At 46.6% G+C, this 25,104-nt stretch overlaps 8 protein-coding genes across 8 annotated transcripts; 5 read left to right on the plus strand and 3 right to left on the minus strand.

Annotated features, from left to right (window-relative positions):
* Positions 1-715: 715 nt before the first annotated feature.
* SUB2_1 (S8 family peptidase) lies at positions 716-2,330 on the plus strand (the record flags this gene model as incomplete). The annotated part of the gene is made up of 3 exons (XM_033570366.1): positions 716-1,084; positions 1,159-2,097; positions 2,154-2,330. 3 exons carry the CDS (start codon positions 716-718, stop codon positions 2,328-2,330), a joined length of 1,485 nt encoding a protein of 494 aa, XP_033426398.1.
* A 3,453-nt stretch (positions 2,331-5,783) lies between these two features.
* Positions 5,784-6,695, minus strand: ATNIH1004_005721 (putative secondary metabolism biosynthetic enzyme; the record flags this gene model as incomplete). Its single annotated transcript, XM_033570367.1, has 1 exon — positions 5,784-6,695. The coding sequence occupies one exon, from the start codon at positions 6,693-6,695 to the stop codon at positions 5,784-5,786; it is 912 nt and encodes a 303-aa protein (XP_033426399.1).
* An 887-nt stretch (positions 6,696-7,582) lies between these two features.
* ATNIH1004_005722 (uncharacterized protein) lies at positions 7,583-8,444 on the plus strand (the record flags this gene model as incomplete). Its single annotated transcript, XM_033570368.1, has 4 exons — positions 7,583-7,615; positions 7,674-7,929; positions 7,986-8,130; positions 8,189-8,444. 4 exons carry the CDS (start codon positions 7,583-7,585, stop codon positions 8,442-8,444), a joined length of 690 nt encoding a protein of 229 aa, XP_033426400.1.
* Positions 8,445-9,272: 828 nt separating this feature from the next.
* Positions 9,273-10,547, plus strand: BNA5_3 (Kynureninase (L-kynurenine hydrolase); the record flags this gene model as incomplete). The annotated part of the gene is made up of 4 exons (XM_033570369.1): positions 9,273-9,515; positions 9,582-10,032; positions 10,126-10,232; positions 10,272-10,547. The coding sequence occupies 4 exons, from the start codon at positions 9,273-9,275 to the stop codon at positions 10,545-10,547; spliced, it is 1,077 nt and encodes a 358-aa protein (XP_033426401.1).
* Positions 10,548-10,770: 223 nt separating this feature from the next.
* On the plus strand, positions 10,771-11,764 carry ATNIH1004_005724 (uncharacterized protein; the record flags this gene model as incomplete). Its single annotated transcript, XM_033570370.1, has 3 exons — positions 10,771-11,108; positions 11,177-11,444; positions 11,504-11,764. 3 exons carry the CDS (start codon positions 10,771-10,773, stop codon positions 11,762-11,764), a joined length of 867 nt encoding a protein of 288 aa, XP_033426402.1.
* A 92-nt stretch (positions 11,765-11,856) lies between these two features.
* Positions 11,857-13,523, minus strand: ATNIH1004_005725 (uncharacterized protein; the record flags this gene model as incomplete). The annotated part of the gene is made up of 6 exons (XM_033570371.1): positions 11,857-12,279; positions 12,331-12,596; positions 12,668-12,817; positions 12,893-12,971; positions 13,051-13,264; positions 13,327-13,523. 6 exons carry the CDS (start codon positions 13,521-13,523, stop codon positions 11,857-11,859), a joined length of 1,329 nt encoding a protein of 442 aa, XP_033426403.1.
* A 2,978-nt stretch (positions 13,524-16,501) lies between these two features.
* ATNIH1004_005726 (uncharacterized protein) lies at positions 16,502-17,577 on the minus strand (the record flags this gene model as incomplete). The annotated part of the gene is made up of 2 exons (XM_033570372.1): positions 16,502-17,455; positions 17,506-17,577. 2 exons carry the CDS (start codon positions 17,575-17,577, stop codon positions 16,502-16,504), a joined length of 1,026 nt encoding a protein of 341 aa, XP_033426404.1.
* Positions 17,578-22,240: 4,663 nt separating this feature from the next.
* ATNIH1004_005727 (SDR family oxidoreductase) lies at positions 22,241-23,234 on the plus strand (the record flags this gene model as incomplete). The annotated part of the gene is made up of 4 exons (XM_033570373.1): positions 22,241-22,280; positions 22,365-22,678; positions 22,768-23,138; positions 23,201-23,234. The coding sequence occupies 4 exons, from the start codon at positions 22,241-22,243 to the stop codon at positions 23,232-23,234; spliced, it is 759 nt and encodes a 252-aa protein (XP_033426405.1).
* Between the last annotated feature and the right edge of the window lie 1,870 nt (positions 23,235-25,104).

Raw genomic sequence — 25,104 nt, forward strand, 5'->3', positions numbered from 1 at the left:
AGGTACAGGTACTACTGAACAGTGGCAAGGTGCATTCCATTCTGACCTGCAGAATAGTCCACAACCACTAGGAGCGCAGTGTACGAGATAGAACTGACCTAGAACCTAGCTACATAGGTCAGTTGATTCCTAAAGCTATCCTGAAGCCTAAGGACATGTTTCTCTGGGCTCCCTCTGCTAGTTGTAGTTGAGTCACCACTGCGCTGCCTGAGCATCCTGCTCGTAGTTAGTTACATATACAGACTCCACATTACTCGCCTCACTACAAAGATAGGCAAGGATTACCTCTACTATGCTTCGTATTTACAAACGATGGCTAAATCATATCCAATTATTACCTGCTCAATGCATAATCACCTATCATAGGTAACATACTCGCAGCTACCTTGGAGGACCTGTAGATACCCGCCTACCGCCTTACCGCCATACCCCAGGTCTTCCTACCGCCGGCGCTAGACAGACGGATCGACAGAGCTGTGTCATCCGGTCACCTACTGTAAATTACCGTATTCTGGTTGCATCATCCATGGATCCTCTCAGCTGCCCTTGCCTTGCTCCTCCTGGACGTCCTTCTCCTCTTCAACTCCGTCCTCCCCCATCCTCCTGGACTTCTTTTCCATCTTTCCTTCATCTTCATCATCATCAGTCACGTATTCTTTCCATCCATCTCAACACTCTTTCTTCCTCCCAGCCGAATCCGACCTAAGTGCCCATCATGAAAGGCTTCCTGAGCCTTTCCCTACTCCCGTTGCTGACCGCTGCCTCGCCTGTCGCGGTTGACTCCATCCACAACGGCGCTGCTCCTATTCTTTCGTCTAGCAACGCAAAGGAAGTCCCAGACTCCTATATTGTCGTTTTCAAAAAACATGTCAACCCTGAGGTTGCTGCTGCTCATCACAGTTGGGTGCAGGACATCCACGAGTCTCACTTTGGGCGGTTTGAGCTTAAGAAACGGTCACTCTTTGGCGTAGGTGATGGGTCCTTTCTTGGTCTCAAGAACACATTCAATATCGCTGGCTCCCTGGTGGGCTACTCGGGCCACTTCCATGAAGATGTGATCGAAGAAGTCCGGAGACACCCCGACGTGAGTACCCCCTGGAAAACACCCATAGAACACCGTTCATTTAGAACTTACGTGTTGGCGGCCCATCACTTTAGGTTGAGTATATCGAGAAAGACTCTGAAGTTCATACCATGGTGGATTCGGATGTTGAGAAGAATGCCCCCTGGGGTCTGGCCCGTATCTCTCACCGTGATTCCCTTACCTTCGGCACATTCAACAAATACTTGTATGCGTCTGACGGTGGCGAAGGCGTCGATGCTTATACTATCGACACTGGCATCAATGTTGACCACGTAGATTTTGAGGGTCGTGCCACTTGGGGAAAGACCATCCCTACCAATGATGAAGATCTCGATGGTAACGGGCATGGTACTCATTGCTCGGGAACCATGGCCGGCAGAAAATATGGTGTTGCCAAGAAGGCAAACCTCTTTGCCGTCAAGGTCTTGAGATCTAGTGGCTCTGGCACAATGTCTGACGTGGTTCAGGGTGTTGAGTGGGCTGTACATGCCCATCTGAAGAAAGCCAAGGAGGCCAAGAAAGGCAAGGCTAAGGGGTTCAAGGGCAGCGTTGCAAACATGAGTCTTGGTGGTGGAAAGTCGAAGGCTCTTGAAGATGCCGTTAATGCCGGTGTTGAGGCTGGCGTTCATTTCGCCGTTGCCGCTGGCAATGATAACTCCGATGCCTGCAACTACTCCCCGGCTGCCGCCGAGAATGCCGTGACTGTTGCTGCCTCGACACTTCAAGATGAACGTGCCTACTTTTCAAACTATGGAAAGTGTACTGATATCTTTGCTCCTGGCCTTAACATTCTTTCAACTTGGATTGGTAGCAAGCACGCTGTTAACACCATCTCCGGAACTTCGATGGCTTCGCCTCATATTGCCGGCCTTCTGGCTTACTTCGTCTCCCTCCAGCCCTCGCAGGACTCTGCCTATGCTGTTGATGAGCTCACCCCTGCGAAGCTCAAGAAGGACATTGTTGCTATCGCCACTGAGGGCGCTCTTACCGATGTCCCATCGGATACTCCCAACGTAAGTGCCATAGTTTACCTGCAGAAAGGGACATGCTTTTTAACTGGAATTTTTAGCTCCTTGCTTGGAACGGCGGTGGCTCTGGAAACTACTCCGATATCGTTGCCAGTGGTGGTCACAAGGTGTCTGCCGTCAAGGACCGATTTGATAGTTTGGTCAACAAAGCTGAGAAGCTTCTCACTGAAGAGCTTGGCGCCATCTACAGCGAAATCCAGGATGCTGTCATTGCATAGATTTGGGAATTATTTCCATAGCGGGCGCAGTCTCACGAATGAGAAGGCAAAGGGATTGGTCGATCGATACGCTGGCGCTGGGGTTTTTCAATATCTTTTGTTGCTTTTTTCTGAGTTCTGGAGATGCCGATGTATTAAGTTCATTGGCTTTAACCTATATGGGATGTTTTCATTTTTATCGTAGTATACTTGCATGCCCCAAACGAACGTTCAACGTCCTATCTAGAGATCTGTATTGAGTGCTCTTCAGGCTGAGAATCTTACGATGCCATTTGTCAAGGTCAATTATGGCTACTGCCAACTGTACGCTGTGCATGAATGTCACCTAGAGGGTCGACGATCAGTTTCATCTTTACTGTGTACTCCATACAGGTCATACGGACCAGAGGACATGGATGGAATTACCCGTCTAGGTATGGAATGGCTTCCTCGCAGGCGCTGATCTCCCACGCCGCATGTGATCAGGACCGAGCGTCTCACAAAAATGCCTCTGCCAATGTCTCTAGAGTTACCATACCAATCTTTGCCGTCACTTTGTCATCCGATATGCCTATCCCAGTCCTATATAGGGATGTATGCATGTTGCACAGGAATAAGCATCCCAAATATTCCTAATGGAATGTGCGCTGGTATGTCAGTCGTAAACTCATCTTCCTGAAACACCTCTAGTACCTACGTACGTCATGCATCACTCCTATGGTTGTGGGCAGCGGGACAGGCAGCTACTATTTGCTTGTCTTTGTTCCCAGGCCTTCCCATTCGTTGCGGAGTTTAATCTCATGATTGATAACTTTAATAGGACCTATGCATCATGGGATTCAAGTACTGTGTAACTGTACTCAGTAGTATTTGTGTATGCCGGTTTTTATCTATAAATAATGTATAGCTGCCATATTCTTCTGTGAGCCGCTTTGAATATCCCATTCCAGGCTCCGTTGGTTTTAAAGGGTCATATATAAGTGCCTGAGCTACAACGAGAGGCCACGCTGTCCGTGAGGATCCAAAGGACAATATCAGAGAGAAGCCGCTGTTCAAGATGACAAAGAGCATATATGTATGTGCTTATACAGACTTGATTTTCTAGAGCCGCTGCGACTTTCCCTTTCTGAGTGCTGCCGCTTTAATGAAGCTACTTAGGGGACATCACAGATCACTGCTTAGTGAGCGCTCAGGGCCTGCTCGTGTTCACGAGGCACAATTCTCTTCAATTCAGGGGGCTCGGGCGAGGTCGCAACCCGACTAACGAATCCCTTTCGACAACTCTCAGTGACCAGTTAGCATCGTATAACATTGTGTCAGAATAACGTAGTTCAGATCGGGACATCATGTGAAATATATATACCCAATATCTCTCAGTGTGGGGCCGGGCAGAACATTCTGAATGCAATCAATTCAGGCCCCCCAATAAATCGAACACCTTGCCATGACGCGAGACCTAGCTTTCCGCCGCCAAATCGCGGTTGGCTGATTGCCAAGTAACTCTAAATTAGCTTAAAATATGTGTACGCTCATCCACCTCTTCATTCTGAGTAGTATTTGCAGAAGGCTCCAACCACTATTGAGGGGGACAAGATCGGTGCTAGAGTTGGTTTGGGAGTCCCAACAGTAATTTAATCTGAAGTTGTCACCTGGCAGCGTTCGCCCATATCGACGTATTGTATTCGTCTGCGTCCCAGGGTAGTAGTATACTTGATTGACCGTGGGCACCGTGCAATCATCGTCGGAGGCGCCCAGCAAACCATTAAGCCGGCTCGGGAGCAGTGGCACAATAACGCAGATGATGTCAGCCTAGCTAAGAATACAGAGGGAATTTTTGATAGTTTTATACAGCACACCTTTCTAGGCTGGCAGAATAGCCATTGAACTGTTTGGACTGGAAGTAAAAAACCGGATGGCCATAATATAGACGGAAATCTGACACACCTGCTTACCAGTTATGGCATACAGTGCGGATTCTTTGTCTCATATGAGTGAAGCCCTTAAAGCTCCAGGCCAGTTCGTTGAAGCGGGCTTTAGCTTTAATGGCCACAGAATACCAGTTGACTTTTTGGTGGGCAAGGCTATCGCTGACATGGCCGATATTCAGTTCCATTCGAGAGGACAGGATTGCCCCGACTGTTTAAAACACTCTCACCCGCGTCAATACTGTTCATGGTGATATACTGGAGTGACAAAGCCGGGGAGGAGACGTTCGGGAGCATCAGGTATATTATGCTGATTTTAAATTGGCTGCAGCTTTATGTCTTGAATCAGGGCCGCCTATTCTGATTACAGTATTAACAAACAGTAACAATGTTGTGAATCTAATTGAACGTACAGGCTAATGTCCTACTGCCAAACGGTTGGCCAATTAGTACCTATTCATCAAGAATTTCTATGCAAAAGGGCTTATACATTTCAGCAGGGTGGATACTGACAGGAATGTTGCGGGCGGGTTCACCAAGGCGTTTGACATTGCCAAACTTCGACAATTCTGTGACATGCTAGGATCGAGAGCCGCTGGGTTGGATCTATCAGCTAATGAAGAAGAATATGGAGTCATCTTGAAGCGGAGTTTTTGTACTGAGGTTTTACCTATTCGGGAAGTCAACATGTCTTCGTTTTGTGTTGGAGGTCCGCTTGGGGAAAGGGTCAGGTGATCCCACACACAGTATGTAGCTTCAAGTTTCCTCCAAGATAGAATGATCACTTCATTTCCCGAGAAGCGTCGACAGATAGTATTTGATCAATCAACCCAGCGAGAACTATCAGTCTTTAGCATGTTATGCCACAGGAAGGAGGTCGTGGGGTCGTCCACATGCTAGAAGACGTGGTCGCGGAGGACAGGATACTACTAGGCGCGGCGTCGCAATCGAGGATGTGGGTTGGAATATGCTACAGAGATGTCAGTGTGTTCAGATGGATAAAGAGCAGTGCAGATAGACGTGCATGGACGGAGATGTACAGAGGAGATGGAGAAAGCTTAGTCGTGCGCAAAGAGAGTGATTTTACCGACCTAAAAAACCTGCAGTTTACTAAGCAAACTAGAAATCTAGACGTCCTAAGTCTTTTCTGCAGAATAAGCGGACAACTAACAAATTAGGTGGCATTATATCGGCAGAAAGGTATGATAGAAGGGCTGAGCCTATTTAAGGGTGCCGGCCAAAAAAACCAGGCGGCGGGTGGCCTGATCCAGAAGGGGGCCTTTGTAAAAAATTCTTTTATATACAGCTCCGTGTTCTTGCGTGGGCGTTTATAAACGCCAATGAAGTCATGTTTCGGGACTATACCTAGCATGAGTGCTACGATGCTGAATGCCGTTGGACGTCAGACAGATCTCGACCCCCGTGGCTACTCAAGTGTTTTACTGTATAAACGAAAAGATTTTCCATTTACTGACCTAAATGATAAGCCTACTAAAGAATCCCGGTGGACAGCTTTTGGCCGAGGAAGCGCCTGCCGAAGAGTGTGATCTCACAACGAAGTTAGGGGAGAGCCGACATCTCTCAAGACAGTAGCAAGTTCCCCCACATAGCTTGACTCGGCTTTCATGTATTTATTATCTCCCAACCCAAAGGACCACGCGACATTTTTCGTTTGCTGCTTGTCGTATGACGGTGCCTCCGCAAAAAACTTGAGGACCCGGTCATTCACAGCAGGCAACTGATTCTCCGGGAGGTTCAAGGCATAGAACGCCACTCGTTTGATAGCTCTTGTCTCGTACTCCATCGTGACGGCGAACGCAAAGCCTTGAGGGTTCAAGAATGAATGCATATTTCGAAACTCTTGCTCGGTGGGAGGTTTGCATTGAGCTAATCCAGTGTACTGTGCAGCCTGGGTCTCGGAAACCGGCCCCGGCGCAGTGAAGTATAGGTTCATGGTAGAGCCTTCGTAATCAGCGGCGAGGAACCTCACCAGCTTCAAGCCTAAGCGATAGAATGTTGGCCCATGGGCCCGGACGGAGTCTGGAACTTCTGGCGCGTTTAGGATGTCGTCGACTTGTCGTCGACCTTTCAAATTCACCCAGGTCTTGGCCAAGCCTGTTTCGGGGTGAAAATCGCACCATTGTTCGGTATGTCCATTGTAGAGGGCACTCCAGGAAGTAATCAGTCGTGCCATTTGGTTGTCTGGCTCAAGGTACCCGGCTTTGGTGGCGATGTCAATTGTGTCTAATCGCCGCCGAAGGTAGAACCTGTAATTGACAGGACCATTGTCTCGGTTGGTGGTACGCCAGATCACGGCACTGTCTTGAAAGCAGTCCTTGAAGGTCTTTAGAGTTCCCCGGATGGAGGACTCTGAATAGAAGGCACCAATGGCATCGGCAGTCTTCTTGAAATCAGTTAAGAACTGCGCCGGGTCAAACTTGTTGGCGACTTCGACAGTCATGGTCACAATAGTAAGAATGCCTTGTCGTGGAAGATGAGATGGTAAAATTGCAGTATGCGTTTACAGATTCTGATAGAGGGCAGTGAGCTATCTTAAATCTGAATCGCAGCACTCCAACGTGGGAGGCATTTTGAAGCCAGAGTGGGACTCGGACAAGGGGAGGATTGTTCCTCCTTCGGGACAAATGATAGTAGAGGGATCCTTCTTTAGTGTCGCAGTGCACATTGAATCTACAAAATTCCATTCTGATACTGTTCAATCAGACTATGTGCCAAGTGTGGTCCTTTCGACTTAGTGCGCTGGGAAGCTTTGCCCGTCCCCGATTGACGATGAATTCATGCAATGTCAGCTACTAGATGTCTCTTTTATGCATGTCGTCCTGTGGGAGTGGGTTTACCTTGCGAGTGGCTCCAAGGTTGCCTGGCCTCCGCATACTAAATTCCTTGTCACTAGCGGCAGGTATCTAATGCAGCTTATTGTCTCGACGAATTACACAGTAACCCTTCAATAATACGGAGGATTGAGCTGCTGTGAGACTTTTCTTGATCTTTCCCTTCCACAGATCTCATAGTAGAAAGCAAACGTTTTTGTACTATTTCGACGCCCATCGAGCCCTTTATAATAGCTACTTTCTATCTGCCTTCTCGACCGTCCTCCCCAGTGCATCACCTTCAGACCGTGGTTTTACAACGCAAACGTTAACGGAGCGCAATGGAAAATGAGAAAGATAAGTATTGGTTGGCTACGAACAGCCATGCCAGCGCACGGTATGGCTCTCCTGCCCATACGAGAAACAGTCACTAAATACCTGGGATTTAGTTTAAACCTCCAGCACTTCTGGAACCAACTGTCCTGCGGGTATTTGATTCACCCTGATATTGCTTTCAATGGTAGCGCCAGAATCGCGGACATTGGAACTGGTACGGGGCAAGTTCTCCGTCTTCTAAGAATAGTGATCGTGCTTTGATAACTTGGCAGCGAAGAATATGGCCGATTTCTCTATCCGCAAACTTACCCTCCACTGTGCAATTGGACGGGTTCGACATTACCGATGCCCAGTTTCCACCCAAACAGTGGCTTCCCACCAATGTCAGATTAGAGAAATGGAATATTCATGAGTCTGTGCCGGAGTATCTACTCGGACAATACGACGTTGTCAACATCAGATATTTCGCACTCGTAGTCCGCAAGGACAATCTCAGCCGTTTGCTGAGGAATCTGATTTCCTTGCTCAGTGAGTTTTGAATTCATCGCCGTACCAGCTTTAAAGCCCTTTACCAATCGCTTCAGAGCCCGGTGGATATCTTCAATGGATCGAAATCAACATTGCGGAGCAGCAGATCGTTTCCGCCCGGCCAGACACGTCCATGGCAGCGACGTCGTCTTTTAGCGAGGACGGGAAGAAGGCCATTGCGACCTTGGGAGTCAGATTTGAGTAAGTCTCTCTTGAATTCATGGTTATAGGCTATTTTCTCCATTCTGATATTTTGCAGCTGGCTGAACGACCTCCCGAGCATCTACCAAGAATTCGGGCTGGTGGAGGCAAGTCAATTTAAGCCCGATCCAATTCCCGCATTGCGACCGATGTCCTCGTATCTTGCCATTGGGGGATGGGAGGAGTTCAGTTACAACGTCTTAGATAAGAAGGGGGCACATCCTCTCCTTGGTAGCGGACAGGACCTGCGCCGACGGTTGAATGACGTGCGTAATGAAACTCAGACCGGGGCTGCAATCGAGCAATTGCACTAAGTTATGTCACGATTGGCAAGCGCCCAGACTAAGTGGCTTTGGCAGAAAACGAGCCGCGCAATCCTTCGATCCTTAAGTTGAAGGACTTTTCTGTAGCTACTAATCAAGGAGGGTCAAGTGGAACTGATAAAGCAATCAATATAGTATTTCGTTGACCTGAGGTCATTGAAACGCGAGACTCGCGTGTCAGCATAAGGCCGAACAGGAAGGACGGTGGCGCTAGCCAGTCGGGAACCATCGTAGGCACTAGCCGGGAGATCTCGGACGATCCCCTTAATGTCCTCCCACCCATGTATGTTAGACCTCCTTCGGCCTCTCCTCGACTGGACCTCGAATTCTATCTGCATGGCTGTTTCAAAATGACGCGTCCGGTCCCGGAGATGGAGTGAGTCTGGCGTGGTATATTGAGCCGTGCTGTAAGCTCCGAAGCCAGAGAGCCAGCATCAAAGACCACTAAAGTGACAAATTCATTCACGTTGTGGTAAACGCAATGAATATGGATTCGACTGAATACACTCGGGATGAGAATCCTGATGTCTCTGTTTTTCCCTTCTCGGAAGAACAAGAGCTTGCTCTGTTGATGGATCAAAAGGATCCCCTGAAGCACTTTCGCGAAAGATTTTGTATTCCTAGCAAAGCGTGTCTGACAAGCAGCCGCTTCCAATCGCCAGGTAGTTCTCAAATATCCACCCTCCGTTTCATGTGAAGAGGCTCATCGGAGCGGGCAGATTCATTGCAGGAAACTGAGCCCGGGATTTACTTCTGTGGGAATCAAATTGGTCTGCAACCACGCCAAGTAACCCAGCTGATTGACCATTACTTGAGAACATGGGCAACGCAGGGGATGTACGGCTTAACCAAGAAGATAACGGCTCTATGTTGCCGACCTGGGGCGAGGTGGACCAAGTTGCGGCTCGGCTGATGGCACCGATCGTCGGAGCAAAACCACACGAGGTGTCGGTGATGGGGAGCCTCACGGCCAACTTGCATATTCTCATGGCCAGCTTCTACCGACCAATCGGTGAACGGTCCAAGGTGATACTGGAGCGTGATACATTTTCTAGCGATTACGTACGTTAGTGTAGATATCCCCCTCTTTTATGAACGCATCACGCTAACGCCGGCCGCCATAAACAGTACGCTGTCCAGTCGCAGATCCAGTGGCACGGGCTCGAAATGGATAATATGGTTCTTATCGATCTCATATCTGATGATACGTTGGCTCTATCCACCGCCAGAATCCTTGCTATAACCAGTGAACATGCATCTACAACCGCCTTAATCATCCTATCTGGCGTCCAATACCTCACCGGCCAGGTCCTGGACATGAAACAGATCACCTCTCATGCCCATTCCAAAGGCATCATGATTGGATGGGATTTAGCTCATGCGGTGGGTAATGTCGAGCTCCACCTACATGACTGGCTGGTCGATTTCGCTGTCTGGTGCAATTACAAGTACATGAACGCCGGCCTGGGAGCCATTGGCAGCATCTTCGTGCATGAGAGGCACGGTGAAGTAGATCGTACAAAGAGAATGGAGGGATATCGTCCCCGGCTGGCAGGCTGGTGGGGCAACGACGTGAGTAGTCGGTTTTCATGCTGGATAGTACGTTTTAGACTCTTCGTTCGCTTGAACCTTGTACATTCGGGGGATTACCGGAGCTGACGCGGCTGTCTAGCCTTTGCCCCAAGTACTGGAGGTGCGGGATACCAATTATCTAATGCATCAGTGCTGGATATTGTTGCACTGACCGCATCTTTGGAAGTCTTCAATCAGACTGATATGGTTGCTATCAGGAAGAAGTCCGTCCTGCTGACCGGATAGCTGGAGTTTCTGCTGGGCAACATCGATCGTCGCCCTTTCAAAATCATTACCAGTTCCATCCCGATGGAACGTGACTGCCAATTGACTTTGCGCTTCGACGATCAACACTTGTTGGATCGCATAATGATGCGATTGAAAGACAAGGGGTTTGTAGTGGCCCAAAAGGAGCAAATGATGCAAGTGGCTCCTGTCCCCCTGTACAACACCTTCACCGAGGTCTGGGAGTTTGTAGACGAGTTACGCCGTGCTCTAGCATCCTGCAGGAGTGTCGCTTAATTTACAGTGACGTTCCTTTTCGCTGAAACATATTCCCAATGAAATTAGTTATCAAATTGCACCAAGAAGTTCTGATTTAGCGTTATCTCAAGCTACTCGCAATGTCTTAAGCCTCAACACGTGTTCAAGGATGAAAAAAGTATGTCCTTCTGCCAAGTTATAAATTTAAGACAAAAGCGCCGTCTGATCTTCGTCTAGGCCCATTCTATCATTACATAGCTCTATGGCGATTTTCAAGCTTAATCCCCAGAACGACTGCAACATGCCTACGTGGAAAAGCGCAGAGATGAAAATTCTCATCCTTGGAGACCAGTCGACTGAGACCTTCAAAGCACTGTGCAGCCCACAAGCTCTCAAAAGCTCTACCGTACAAGACTTTCTTACCCAGTGTAACCTTGCACTTCGTCGTGAACTTTCTTTGCTTCCCCGATTCGACAAGGCACAATTTCCCGATCTACCATTGCATGTGGATGCACTGCAAGACTGGGTACAGTGGGGAAGGACGCATCCTGTTCTGCGACCTGTGTTGACAGCAGCCTCGCAATGTGTGCAAATACTTCAGTAAGAAATTTGAACTTAGGGCAACCCTGTGATTTATGGTAACTCTCTACTTATTATTATAAATACAGATATGCTGATACCGAAGACATCGACCTTTCAAAACATTGCATTCTAGGTTCTTGCACCGGCCTGCTCGTGGCTGCTGCTGCAACGGTTGGTCCATATCGATCGTCTAAATGGATTCAATTAGCTGTACACATTGTCTGTGTAGCATTCCGCATCGGAGTTCATACAACAGGTGTTGGCGAGCGCTTGACAAGCACCAACGAAAGTTGGTCCCGTACTATTCAGGGAAAGCTTGACCCAGAATTGCTCTCCAAATTTCACGAAATCGAGGTATTTTACGTGTTGTCAACGTTTGAAAGTCTTTCTGAGTAAATACTGATAGAGACTAGGGTATCCCCTTACCACATTTTGCGTATGTTAGTGCTACGACCCCAAACTCAACGACAATTTCCGGCCCTCCACAGACACTGAAGAGGTTTTTTGCCTCGGCAGTATTCCAAGCAACAGGGCAGAAATCTATATCAATCCCCGTCTTTGCCCCGTACCATGCCGCTCATCTCCACCGAGAGGCTGAGATAAACTGGATCATTGGGATCGATGATCTGGTAATTTATCGCTCTTTTCAAATTCTAGACTCGTCCTTGCCATGAGGCCCCTGCTTTAACTGGTAATGCTCATGGTCTGTTGCAAGATGTGTAGCTGCCCCAAAATAGGATTGATATCAATCGAGCGGTAGTCACAGTTATACAGAAGTGAATGGGTGATTGGGTTCATCAATTGAAGCAGAATCATCGCACACGGAAGAGTCGAGATACGATTGGCCGCGATTTGCTCGAGAGTGGTTAGAGTTATTGTGGTATCTTTCCTGGTTATAGTGTCGGTGAGAAAATTGGGCGATTGCTATGTTCAGAGAAGTGACAACATACACGGTCCTGGAAAGCTGCGATGTACAGAGGAACAATATACTGGGGCCTAGAATAGCCACCAAAACTGCCCATCGCTTGCCATATCGCTTTTCGTTGTGGAACTTGGCTCGGAGTTTAGATCGTCGTAGAGCGTCATACAAATTCCAGTCGGGGTGCATGCGACGGAGAATGTTGTCGATCATCGCGCTTGCATCCCCTCGCCCAACTCCAATTGATTCTTTAGACCATTGAGGCTTTTTCTGTGACTACCATTCTGCAAGTGCCTCCTTGTACTTGGAGTCAAGAAGTACCAAGGCAGCCCGCTTTCGTATTTGATCGTGACCGATACGCAAGTCCAGCTCACACATGCAGGAATAGATATTTTCTAGGCTTTCGTATCCCGAACTACCCCAGTTTGGATCTGACAGCGCTGATCTGTCCCATAACCCGTTTACCTTCCAGTACGGGAGATTTTCCTGGATGAAACAGAAGGAATCATCTCGGATATAGTTGGTAAATCGCATCGGTGGGACTACCGGCGGCTTTGTGGTCTGCTGCTTAGAGATTCTTTCACGGGCTATCCTCGATGTGTTGTTTGAGTCAGCGTTTTGAAGATGGTTATGTTCCTTTTCTTCACTGAAAGCTTACTGGTGGGGGGGAGGGCAATAGAAGACATGCCATTTTTGTGTGATTCCTGGATAGAGTTATTTGCTATGTGATCTGTCCTCACTGTCGAAGGGGCTGCGCACTCGGCTGGTAGTCGCAGAAGATGTGGAGGCGAAGGTAGGTCTGCCGGCACTGTCACAAGATGTCAGTTATTAAGATCGCTGGTACAACAAGCTGGAGTGTAGGAGCAGAAAGAGAAACCCATACAGGCAGAGGCACAGGCCCCCAACGCCAACCCGCTGTCCCATAATCCAAGATCTAGGACTTCGTATCCGGTCTGTTCATCCTATGGTCGTCAGCATTTCAATTAAGCTTGTCTCGGTAACTAACCCCAATGAGTTAAAGGATGATACAACATTTAATACATCAATAACGAGCTCGTCAGGCATGTATGTTTGAGTTCCAGGTTGTCCAACGCTAATGTCTTCTAGGCGATAGGAACCGGCAAGTTCCGAGATGGCATGCATCTGCGCGGATGCGCCACGGGGAGGACTAACCACCGAGCCAAGACCATTATTGCTACCCAGTGATGTTGCTAACATATAACAATCCTCTTGGTCAAACGCTCCTGTGTCACGACTGCGCCGAGGTTAGTCAATATCTCACTCAGTATGGATACTGCGCAGTCACGGGGCTCTCACTGGTCCGACTGTTCATTTTCCAGCGTTAGAATTGGGCTGGATATTTTACTGCCCCCGACAGTAACTTCGCACGTCATAATCCGATAGGGCTGCAGCCGTCGGTAGAATTCTTCCATTGAAATGGCGTCAGCCTCATTAAGAAATGCTTTGACTGCCTCGGCAAAATGGGTTGTGGGTGAATCTGGTGACCCCGACATTCTGAGATCCTTGAACTGCGGACTCCTCTGAATCTCCAGGGAGACCTTTGGCTAACTCCATATATATTTTCCATAGATATGCTAATTGGCTCCTACACACTCGTCGGTCCGAAATAGAAAGGGGCAAGCTGACGCAAGCCACCTGAACACTAGACAAGGATTATATGGAGGACTAATCTGCCATCACAAAGCAAAAGGTAGTGAAAGACTCAGAGAGGGGAACCCTGAGACCAAGCGTTGACCGGAAATTCTTAAGTTTATACTCCGTATACTAGACGATTTTTAGAGTCAAGAGATAATAAATAATCATTGAAACTTCTCGACACGTTCTTATTCAGAATATCGGTGAGCTTCCCAAAAAATATAATAGTATTATGGAATACTAACTGAACACAAAAATTTACAGATAACCTTCCAAGTGCCGATATTTGTATCTCACATTCCTATAGGATTATGGCTAATAACTATAATAAACGCAATATTACGGTCTTCCACTTTAGTTCACTAAAGGAATCTATACCAAGTTCATAATTCTAAGGGATTTTTGTTACACTATTAACCAACCTATCACATATTTTTTAGTCCCCAGGGCTATCTTGGTGAGGTCTAGTTCAACCCCTGTGCATTTAATATTTTTAATTACACTAATTATATCTGGTTGAGCGGACAAATCAGGAGGATACTTGCTTAAAGGGTTTAGAGCAGCACTCTACCTGCCAGAATGCCAGTTATTATTATTATTTATTATTTTAATTGTTGTAAAATCCACTCTATAAGTCTCTTAGTAACCACTAGGGTTAATAGGCCACGCCGCCAACGCTCATCCAGAGAGCTTAACGGGGTCGCTTATTCTGCCTGGGCAGTCCTGGAGGCCAAATCACCCGTAGATGATAGCTTGGGCAGTTTACTAAAAATCTTACCGAGACAGCCATGTGCCAAGACCAGAGCTGGGCGGAGTCGAGATAAACTGCAAATAGGGTTCGACGGGTCGTCCCGAAAAATTGGTACCCAATGAACAGTGACCCACTTTCCTGGCGAGGTTGATATATTCTGTGCCAATAAATGATGGGTGGGATGCTTGCTTCGGCCTCGTCTGCGCCGGGGTACTGTTCAGGCATGTGATAGTGGCAGAGAAAAGAGACAAAAGATTTAACAGGGGAAGATCATAATACATGTTTCCCGGCTCGTCTAAGTTACTAGGATTTAAAATAATATTTGTATTAATGCTAATGGTTGCCATAATAATACATGCATATAATGTATAGAATGTGTCGGTCAGCTGAATACGCGTATGAGCTAGTATCACTGATCATATGATAATACGGATCTGCATTGAAAAGGATAAGGTCTCTTAAGGCCTCTAACTATCTGAATCTATCTGGGAGAATTGGAAGGTGAAAACAAAGGAGTAAAGTCGGACCGAACAGATGCTGAATAATGGGTAATATTGGCCCACTTTTGTTGGCAATATACTGTGAGCTTTCAGATGCATAGGCTAGTCCAGCTCGCCATGCAAAAATGGCTCAGGCAAATGGGCAGTTTTGTGGAAGCAGCACACCCCCACCTCGAAGGGAACCCACTCCAGATTCAAGATGCAGCCCAGTCATGGTACAGGTTATTTTTACTCGAGTGCCTTCATTATGTATGAGAACGAATTACACTCTTTTATTGTACTGTATGGTCCTCCTGGGTCATGATCATGCGATCGTTGTTGACAGATAAGTTAGGCGCTTGGCCGCGGAATGACTCAAAATTTGTTACGGAAACACTATACCTAATCCGCCCGAACTTGGCGGTGCGGAAGTACCTGACGAATCATTCTACCCATCGGCCCTTTAGTTAGTTGAGCACTGAGATAGGAATGCAAGAGACTCACTAGGTTGAGATACTATGATTCTTGGTGTTTCAACTGAATGACATCTACTTCCTAATTAGGCTAGTTGGCTTGTAGCTGATATAATAGTCCCCTGCACATCACTCTCCCTGAATTCCACAACAAGATTGCATGGTATAATAAATAATAATAAGCAGTACAATCTAGCTATATACGGTTTCTTTATTTCACCCCCTTACATTGTTTTTAAAGACTAGCACATGAAGAGAGAGTCAGTGCGCCGTGCGGAGGTGAGTAGTATAAGCCTATAAAACTCGCGTTGTTTGGTCTGGTGTACAACATCGCCAGCGTCATCGGGGTCGTGCTGGGCTCATTCGTGCTCGTGAACAACATAAACACGCAGGTCGAGACACTGGTCAATGTGATTGAGCCGTGCAAAGCAACTCTCTTTTCAGGCAGTAATACGCAGGCGAATGTGCTGCTAATAGATACATTCTCCGGGTCAGAGCAGGATATGATCTGATGGGCCTTCTGGGTGTTACATATTATTTGTGTGCAATTTAGCTATTGCATATTTAAATATCTTGTAAAAATATTGATGTTTGGTTGTTTTGCGTGCGAATGTGATGTTCTGAATATTATATGTATTTTCGTAGTTGGGGGATTACGTACGCTTTTGTCCAAGAACTATAATCCGGGATACCGGGATTATGGCCTGTGTTTTGCGGTAGTCGCGCTTCTGGTGTGCTTTCTTATCAAGCATAAGATGCTGGAATGAAAGCATGTGGAAGTGAAGAAGGGGTTAGCAGAGGAAGAGCGACGACTGATCTTAATAAAGTAGCGAGGGAAGAAGCAGGCGGAGGTGGCAAACCCTAGGGGAAGACATTGTAACCCTAAGGGGATAAATTGTAAACCACGATGTGTACTGCAGTAATTTAACATGTTTAGCTTTAATAGAAGTAGATGTCCTCTAACACTTAGTCTAACTAACATTTAGTTTAACTACCACTTAGTCTGACTATGACTAGGCTGTGTCTGTACTAGAATAGATGGGCATGCTTATGTATATTTGGTTTGATAGACTGTATCTTTAATAGAAAGAAAGTGACGCTCTAGCTACCACTGAACCTAAGTAGTTATCTGCTCAGTGAGAGAATAGCACTTCGCCGCTCTCGCTCATGCGAATGCCCTCCTTCGTGGCTTTATCCAATTCCTCCACCGGTAGCTCTAGCACCGCGTTGTCCAGCCCCCGCTTAGACTCATAATCGCCATCGCCGTTGTTAAAGAACATCCGACTATACAGCATTTTGGTAAACGCCTTCCAGTTGTGCACTTTCATGCCTTCCTGTCCCTCCCTGAAGCGCTCCTGCACCGAGTCCCGGGTGACTGTCCAGTTGGCATCGGTCGTGCCCGTCACGCGCTTCACACTCTCAAACATCTCCTTCTGCGTGAGTCGGAAACTCGAGATGTAGACCGACTTGTTCGCGAACTGCGACAGGGTGGGCGAGGTGTCGTTCTCGTCCTCGGGGAGTTCCTTCAGACATAGCAGTTTAGCCACAGCCCGCCCACACTGCGGCCAGGTGGTCGTGTTGATCGGGATCTCCCCATCGTCAAAGATGGTGAAGGTGCGCTTGGTAAAATCGAACCCGAACCGGTCAGGCCCCCCGCCCAGACTGAACTCGTACCAAAAGTTGCAGACAAGGAAGAGGTAAGCGCTCACGCCCAGTCTCTGGATCTCGTTGATCACCCGGTCGCGGTTGGCTGTGAGCATACTGTCGGCGCAGAGGGAGTCGTTGGCCGCCTCGTGCCCGTACCAGTTTGGCTGGATGTAGGGCACACGGGCCTTGGCAGCCGCGCGGATCAGCTTCACGATGGTGTCGGGCGGGGCCATGACGTTCATTGTGATCAGGAGCACCTGTTGGCTGCGCAGGACCTCGACAAGGGCGCTGTCGTTGTCGCTGCCATAGTCGACGCGGGCCACATGGACGCCTGCGGGCATCTTGGTGCTGCTGGGGCGTGTGATGGCGGTGATAACATGCTTTCCGTTCTTGATCAGCTGGTCGGTGAGGTGTTTTCCGATCGAGCCGCCGGCCTTACACTATTAATTAGCTTTTACCTTTCTTTAACCCGGTTTCTGTTTTGACGTACCCCGACAATGGCGACCTTTTCAATGCGGTTGGTAAAGCCGGCCGGCTGGTCTTTGGCGTATCCGACAGCCATGATGGTTCGTGCTAGCAGAGTCCTGGGGGTGATAAAGGGAGGGATGAAGGGTTTATAGTAAATATGTTAAGGTGGGAAAAAAGAAGTCGATAATTTAAAGCCTCTCAGCGCTCGGTGCTTCCTTGCTCTCCTTTCTATCCTTTCTCTTCTTTGTTTCTTTTTTATTGGATGGAGCAGCGGACATAACGGCCTTAACTACCCTCCCTCACGGATCTCCGAATGCCCCTCGTCTGCTTTTTCTTCCTTTTATCTGTATTCTGATGTCACAAATACTGTGGTTCTTTGTCTGGGAGGGGACTCCAACCTCGTCTTATTCTTCTGATTATGGCACCTGTCAGAAATCCCCTAATCTTGATAGGAGTGTGGGTTGCAGCCAATAATTTTGTTTGTTATGCCGCTGGCCTCATCTGTTGCTCCAGTAATACGCTCCTACTTAGGTTGGTGGAATTTCTTTCCTTTATACGATTATATATAAATGACGAGTTTATAGGTTGCTGGAGCAATGAAACCCTACCAAAGGATTGCACAATGTGGAATACTTAAGCAGCTGACCAACTTAGCTGTCTCTCTGACCGTTTTGCTTCACTCTGAAATCTACTCCGGAGTAATGTGCAAAAAGCCCTATCTTATCCTAAGAAGCATATTTATGCTTGCTAGTACTGGATTAAGTCCAAGCGTAACAGTCTTGTAGCTACACAGAGCTAACGACCCCTCCATTTTAACCTCATCTATCTACCTAGGAGCAATAGATGACTGACTCCGTTATTTTTCTTGGCTCTTTCTATCTCGAGTGGGTAAGCGCTTCCGGGATCGGGTCGGATTACTGTATCATATATCCGGCAACATATAATATTCCTTTACAAAGTAGTCAACGGAAGGACGGAATCCTCCACTTTATCCTAGATGGCATTAAGCAGACCATGTGTATTACTTGAATAGTATTAAAGCTAAATTTTAGAGTTAAACTTAATTTGGCACATCAGATGTGAACAAACATAATTTTTGTATATTTTTTGTATATCTTTATTAATATAATAGATATGTCGTGTCAACCATACCACAACCCTTTTAAACAGGATCGTATAATTACATACCTCCCTCACAGTCGCCAATCCTTCGACACCGTCGCACCAAAAAAAGGGTGGGCATGTAAGTACTATCCGTCCGACCGTCACAGTTGCACGCCAAAGACTTTTATGGCTACGATCTGCCTTATTTTCATGCTTATTTCTATTATCCCCCTCTTCATCGATGTTGTTGATCATGATATCTTCGGACCCTGGGACAGTCGTGACCGGGCTTTTGGACTTGGCTTATTTTATGGATTCCACTTGTTTTATGTCCACCCGATCATGACTCTCCTGGGGATATATTCCTTTTCCCCCCAGGCTCGTGAACTTGACTCTCGGACTAGGCTGCACGCTTTTAGCAGGACAGGCCTGGCTATACAGGCCATAACCTTTACCATTGTATTTCATGGACTGTTAGGGTTAAACTATACGATGATATCCTCTCGAAGCTTCCTTTGTGGAGCACATTCATGGACTGGTATATATATATATATGTGGTGGGCGGCGGTGGTTAAATGGTATTTGCTACTATCCAGGCTGGCTTGTCTTTATAAGGCACGGCAGCTGGAAGGCGAGACGGAACCCTTACTCAGAGACCGTGTTTTGAGGACACGGAGACCAAAGCGAGTAAAACAAAAGCAGACATATCTAGCAGTATTTATTATATATTTAAGATATCTGTTAGACATGCTGATTATTCGTGTTCCACAATGCAAAATTCTAGAGCATTAGATGCAGTTATTACTAGCTTTGGCCCGACCCCCATTGTCTGCTGGGTCTGTAACCTCCGTGCGCATATTCGCTGGCAGCTTAACTGTTGTGTAGGCATGTTGGTCTCGACTTCCATAATCCCACTAGTCGACAGTGCCGCCCTTGAACCTATAACGGAATGTATCTCCAACCTTCCAGGATTCTAAATCCTCCAGGATTCCCACGAGAGGTCCAAATTCTCCGGCTTCAAGCTAACAAAGTGTCGTCTTAGTATATTTACTTGATATCGGGACTATCAAGCCATATACCAGCGCATCCAACCTCCCAAAGCTCCCAGTGGTCTTTTTCAAGGCGATAGGACTGGAGCTGTTCCCAGAGGATCTAATCACGGTATATATTAACCAGTCGGTGTGATTCCCGTGGTACCGAATATGGATAGATGCTGAAGCCTCTTGTCCCGGGGTAATAGTACTTGGCCCGGTTAGCTCCACGTTTAGAACTGGTGCACCAGGTCTAATTAGAGAGATTGTGGAGTAGAAATTCGGCATGTAAAAACAGGAGACGCAATCTGCTTATAGGTAAATGTAACACTTACACCCCCTGGTAAGATTAAATCCGACCGCTGCAGATTATTTGGTGTCTTGGACCCAAGATGGTCGTTTAGAGTTCCCCAATCCCATAGGGTTATTTTGGCTCCAGACCAAAGAAACTCGTACTTTCCACCAGGTACCAACTGCTGCCTATACCGGTCGGGAAGACTCGCGCAAACGAGATAGATCCACCAGGTTTTAGCTCTATAACATTAAATGCATACCTTACATAGACCTCACCTTTCTGCACTCCGGTATCTTTAACCGAACATGGCAGGGATACCTTTTCTAGGGCACCAGACGAGGTGTATCGCAGCAGCAAAAACCCCTTTTAATAGTAGCTATTGTCAAGTGGGGACCATTTAAACACAAAGGACCTGAAGTCATTATCCTCCGCTGGTCGACGGAGGGTACACGACACGAGCGGCGTAAGTTCTAGTTTAAGTTTGAGATATGGTGCTTCGGAGATGGGAGTTGGACAAGAAGTATTTGGTCATGTTCGCGTATTTTACACTCAGGGTAAGAAAGGAAAAGTATCTATTACGTACTTCCTATCTTTGTCTGAGAATTTAATATGGGGCGCAAGTTTTCGGTCCATTTTCCAGTCTTTTCTGCGATGAAGTAAGGAGGCTCAGGTCAGGTCCGTCTTTAAGTAATCCCTTTTTAGTGCAGGAACGATGTAACCGCCAAAATAATAGCAAAACGAGATTCAAATTTTAAAACTATTTAGACTTTGATCATATTCAAGGACCTGGTAAATTGGAACATATAACGTGTAATGTCACATTTACTGCACTAGTGCCAGTTAATATTCAACATTGTCCTTATATAGTGTTTACATCACATGGGATTCATCAACACCCTCCTCCTCCACATAAGCCACCAGAGTTAATACTAAGAGGGATTGGACAAATTATCAGGCAGACGAGAAATCCCAGCTTGACATTAGGTATGTAAAGCAATTTATTAGCTGTCTTTAACTACTTTACAACTAGTTATTAACTAGTTATTAGCTCAATTCTTGCGAAGTCCAGAACTTGTAGCCTTCTGCCAGCAATATAATGCATCAACACCTGCTGAAATCCATGCCTCATTTTCAAATATTGATCGTATCTCTGTAGTTATTCAAAAACAGCGGCTTTTGTCTTATCCAGCTGGTCAAAGTTTTAATGGGGTTATATATTTATATAATACCGATCCATTTATAAAGGTATGCACGAAATAACCATTTACAAAGTACTTAGTAACCACTTAGTAACTGTTTATAGAAGTATATTCAAGAAAATATCATGACGCGCAAGATTACAAAATATAAGCCATGAGATGTTGTAAACAGCTATTAAGTAGTTAGACAGTAGTAAATAACTGGTTTACAAGTACTTAAACATTTTACTGTTGAGGTGGTGGGTATATGGAGGATGTCTTGTATTGAAAAGCTTAGATGCTGTGTAATATAAACTATGAGCGGTAATGGGCATGTGCACTGCTAGGCATATCACATGACCAGTTTCGGGGCGCCCGACCGCTTGAACGAGGGCGGCTCACCTGTAACCTGCGAGAGCCTTGAAATAAAGAGAATTGTGCCTCGCGAACAATGACCTTTAGTAATCTCCTAATTAAGACTAGCGACCTGACACGACCTTTGCCCCACCTCAAGGTGACCTGATTTCTGGCGGTTTCTTGGGTGTTTGTGGGAGGGGGCTCGGGTAGCTCCGCGGGTGGGTCCGCCATAAGCCAAGGTTAGCCCCGCTCGGTACACAACACAGTTTTATATCACGATAATATCAACCACAACGTCCAGGTTGTGAGGTTGGTCGGGTACTACAGGGTAGGTTCGGTTCCCAAAAAACTGTACAGTGCTTCTGCAAACTGGTGTCACCACTGTACACACTTTTATTGTTTTTATAATCATATACACGCGGGTGCAAAAACATTGCTTGGGTCTTACACCCCTTAATTGTTTCCTTAACCCTATATTTATCTAAAATTGGGTTAGATTTGTTTTACTCCACTTTAATACCAGAATATAATAGGTGTAAACAAAGGTATCTAAACGCTTATAGGCTAGGGTAGGGTTTAAGAGATAGTCAGTGTCACAGGCTGAACCTGTAACATACTATATAGGGCGCTAGATGCGACTGATCTTCGATCAGTCGTCTTGTACCTTTTTATATGGTCAAGTGGTTTTATCTCTACTAGCGCAGAGACAACCAAACCATCACAGTCAGAGAGTATAAGAACCAGGCACTGTTTTTGTATCCGGGAGTATCAAGGTCCGCTATTCTAGTTAATATGTCGCCCAAGACTTTTATAATTACCGGTGCCTCGAGAGGTAGGAAATTAATTTAATCCATTGCTTTTATTAATATTTTAACCTAGGCCCTTAAAAGCTAACCCATCCTACCCCGTGGTACAGGTATCGGTCTTGCAATCTCTAAGTTTCTTCTTACTGCGCCTCAATCCCACAACGTGATCGTGATCGCCCGCAGCGTCGAGCCCCTCCAGAAGCTAAAAAACCAGTACGCCAAGCAAGTCGAGGTGCTAAATGGTGATCTCGCGGATTTCTCTCTTGGTCAGAAGGCCGTCGATCTAGCCTTAAAGTTATTTGGGCGTCTGGATGGATTGGTTCTCAACCACGGCGTGCTAGGCCAAGTGGGCAAGATCGCTGAGGCGGATCCGGAACAATGGAAGCAGGGATTTGATGTTAATTTTATTAGCTTGGTAGCTTTTGTAAGTTAACCACACGGATTTTATTAATACAGGGGTTATTAAGAACAGGGCTGTTAGTCAATGGTTGTTAACACTTATATTTACTACAGGTTAAAGCTGGACTTCTTGCGCTTCGTGAATCCAAGGGCAGGATTATCTTCACTTCGTCTGGGGCTTCCGTCTCGGCATTTAAGGGATGGGGTCTATATGGCGCGAGCAAGGCGGCTATAAACCATCTAGCTCTAAGTCTTGGGGAGGAAGAGCCCGACGTGACGTCCGTGTCGATTCAACCGGGCCTGGTCGACACCGAAATGCAGCGAGAGATACGCGAAGATCACGCTACCACTCTGGACCCTCAATTCCATGCGATATTTACTACAGTCCACAAGGATGGAAAATTGTTAAAACCTGAACAGCCCGGTCATGTCATGGCCAGATTGGTGATTAATGCTCCGAACTCATTAACTGGCAAGTTCCTATCGTAAGTTCTACTCCTATTCTCTCGATAACCTTTTACTCTGCAGCGGAACTAACGAGAAAAAGATGGAACGACGAAGCTCTGGAAGCTTTCCAATAGACTACTGGAAGAAAGCTGTACATGAAAGTCAGTATATACCGCCATAGAAAATTTTCATGTGATATAAGCAGCATGATTGGGTGATAATATGCCGAAAGATGAAAAGCAGTATATTTTAGAAGCATTAGGTGCAGAGCACCTTCATACTTAGCATCAAATGTGTAGGGTGTTCATCATATTACGAAAAGAAAAAGCAGTGGAGAGTAACTCCATACCTTTGGATTTTTTTATATATTATTAGAAGTGAATTTGCTCTTCCCGACCACCAATTGACAGGCATTGGACCATCTCCAGCAAAAAAACACGATGGGTAAACTAAGCTGTAGCTTAGGACACCTAATTTATTGGAGCAAGTCATTAAAGACCAAGACAATGACTTGGTAAACACAAATGAATGTAAAAATTTATCAGTGAGTCCGTTTGGCTAGGACAGTGTAGGTCACCACAGAAAGTCTGATAGAGGCGACAAGCGATGTTCATCATGGTAAAAAACCAAAAGCTAGGAAGGTAAGAGTAACATACCAATACTACAGTTAGTGATCACATTGTCTGTTTTGAATTTTCCAAAATCCTCAACATGAAAGGATTTCAGCCACGTTTCGTCTGTTTTTGTTGTGGGAAAAGTATTTCCTTGGAGTGAAAGGAGAAAAAAAAGTTGCTCTGCGAAGAAATGCCACTGGCAGAAGCGTGAGCAGTCTAACCCCCGCTGGTGGAGAGGAAGATCTCAGCGCAATGTTCCCTGAGCGGTCCTCAGCGCGATATCCTAGCCATCCCCAACGCGCGCTATGTAAAAGCTTACAAGCTGCGCTCCGCGTCGCCCGTCGGGTCCGGACAGTTCAAATCAAAAAACACAGTGCAAGGTGAGAGATGGCATGGAGGAGCGGGAACAGACATGTGAGAGCCAACACGTAGAGGGGAGAGCACATCACGTGAGTGAAACAGTCTGTTCGCGAGGCACGATTCTCTTCAATTCAAGGTGCTTGGGCAACAGGTTGAGCTTGCACAAGTTACAGGTCACATACTAGTAGGGTCCAGGAACAGGGGGTATATCGGAGCATGCCCTGAAACGAACGTAGTGTGAGGAAGGGATAAAGTCAACAAGCCTGCGAGGGCGTACGCAAAAAGAGTGCCCTGAAACGAAGGAACAGGGTGAAAGGGATACTATCGGCCGCAAGCTACCTGCAAAGATTTGCTGGCCTCCCACCTTCTGTTTTCGCGCCAAGCGCGCCGCTGATTCGCTACTTTCGCATGCACCTTGAGCTCTCACTTTATTTCCGTAATAGGACTAATGCATCGCCTGTTCTGGTTTAGTTTTTGTCAAATAAAGCAGATATACCATTATTATATGCAAACTGGTATAAGCGCTACTTTTTGTGGTTTAGTGGTATATCTGACAGTTTTTTACTTGGCATATCTTGCTGCATGTCCCTAACTTTAATCTAAGGCTACTTTGTCATCCCCAGCTTGTTCTCAATAACTACTAAACTGCTCTTACTTGTTTACATACTTTACATAATTCACGTCCTCGCCCATGCTTCCACTCCTTTTCATTGTTTCAGGGCCTACAGCGCACGCAGCACGTGTCCCCAGTAGCCAATGCCCTGAAACGAACGTAGTGAGAGAAAGGGAAAAAGTAAACACGCCTGCGAAACTGTGCGCGAAAAAAGCTGGGGAGCCTACTAGAATGCTGTTTCCACGCCCTCCTCTCTTTGGTCCCTTTCCCATCCCTTTTCGCTCTAGTATATCTTGGCACTTTTACTCTCGCAGATTTTACACACGATTTTATTCTTTATTCGAGTCATCCCGAATGAGCCCCAGCCTTCTCCAAGCTCCACCCTCCTTTATTGCAACGCTCAAGGAACATGCCACT

This window comes from Aspergillus tanneri (assembly GCF_003426965.1).
Source record: "Aspergillus tanneri strain NIH1004 chromosome Unknown AapTan_4_pilon_pilon_pilon, whole genome shotgun sequence".
NCBI classification, from domain to species: Eukaryota; Fungi; Ascomycota; class Eurotiomycetes; order Eurotiales; family Aspergillaceae; genus Aspergillus; species Aspergillus tanneri.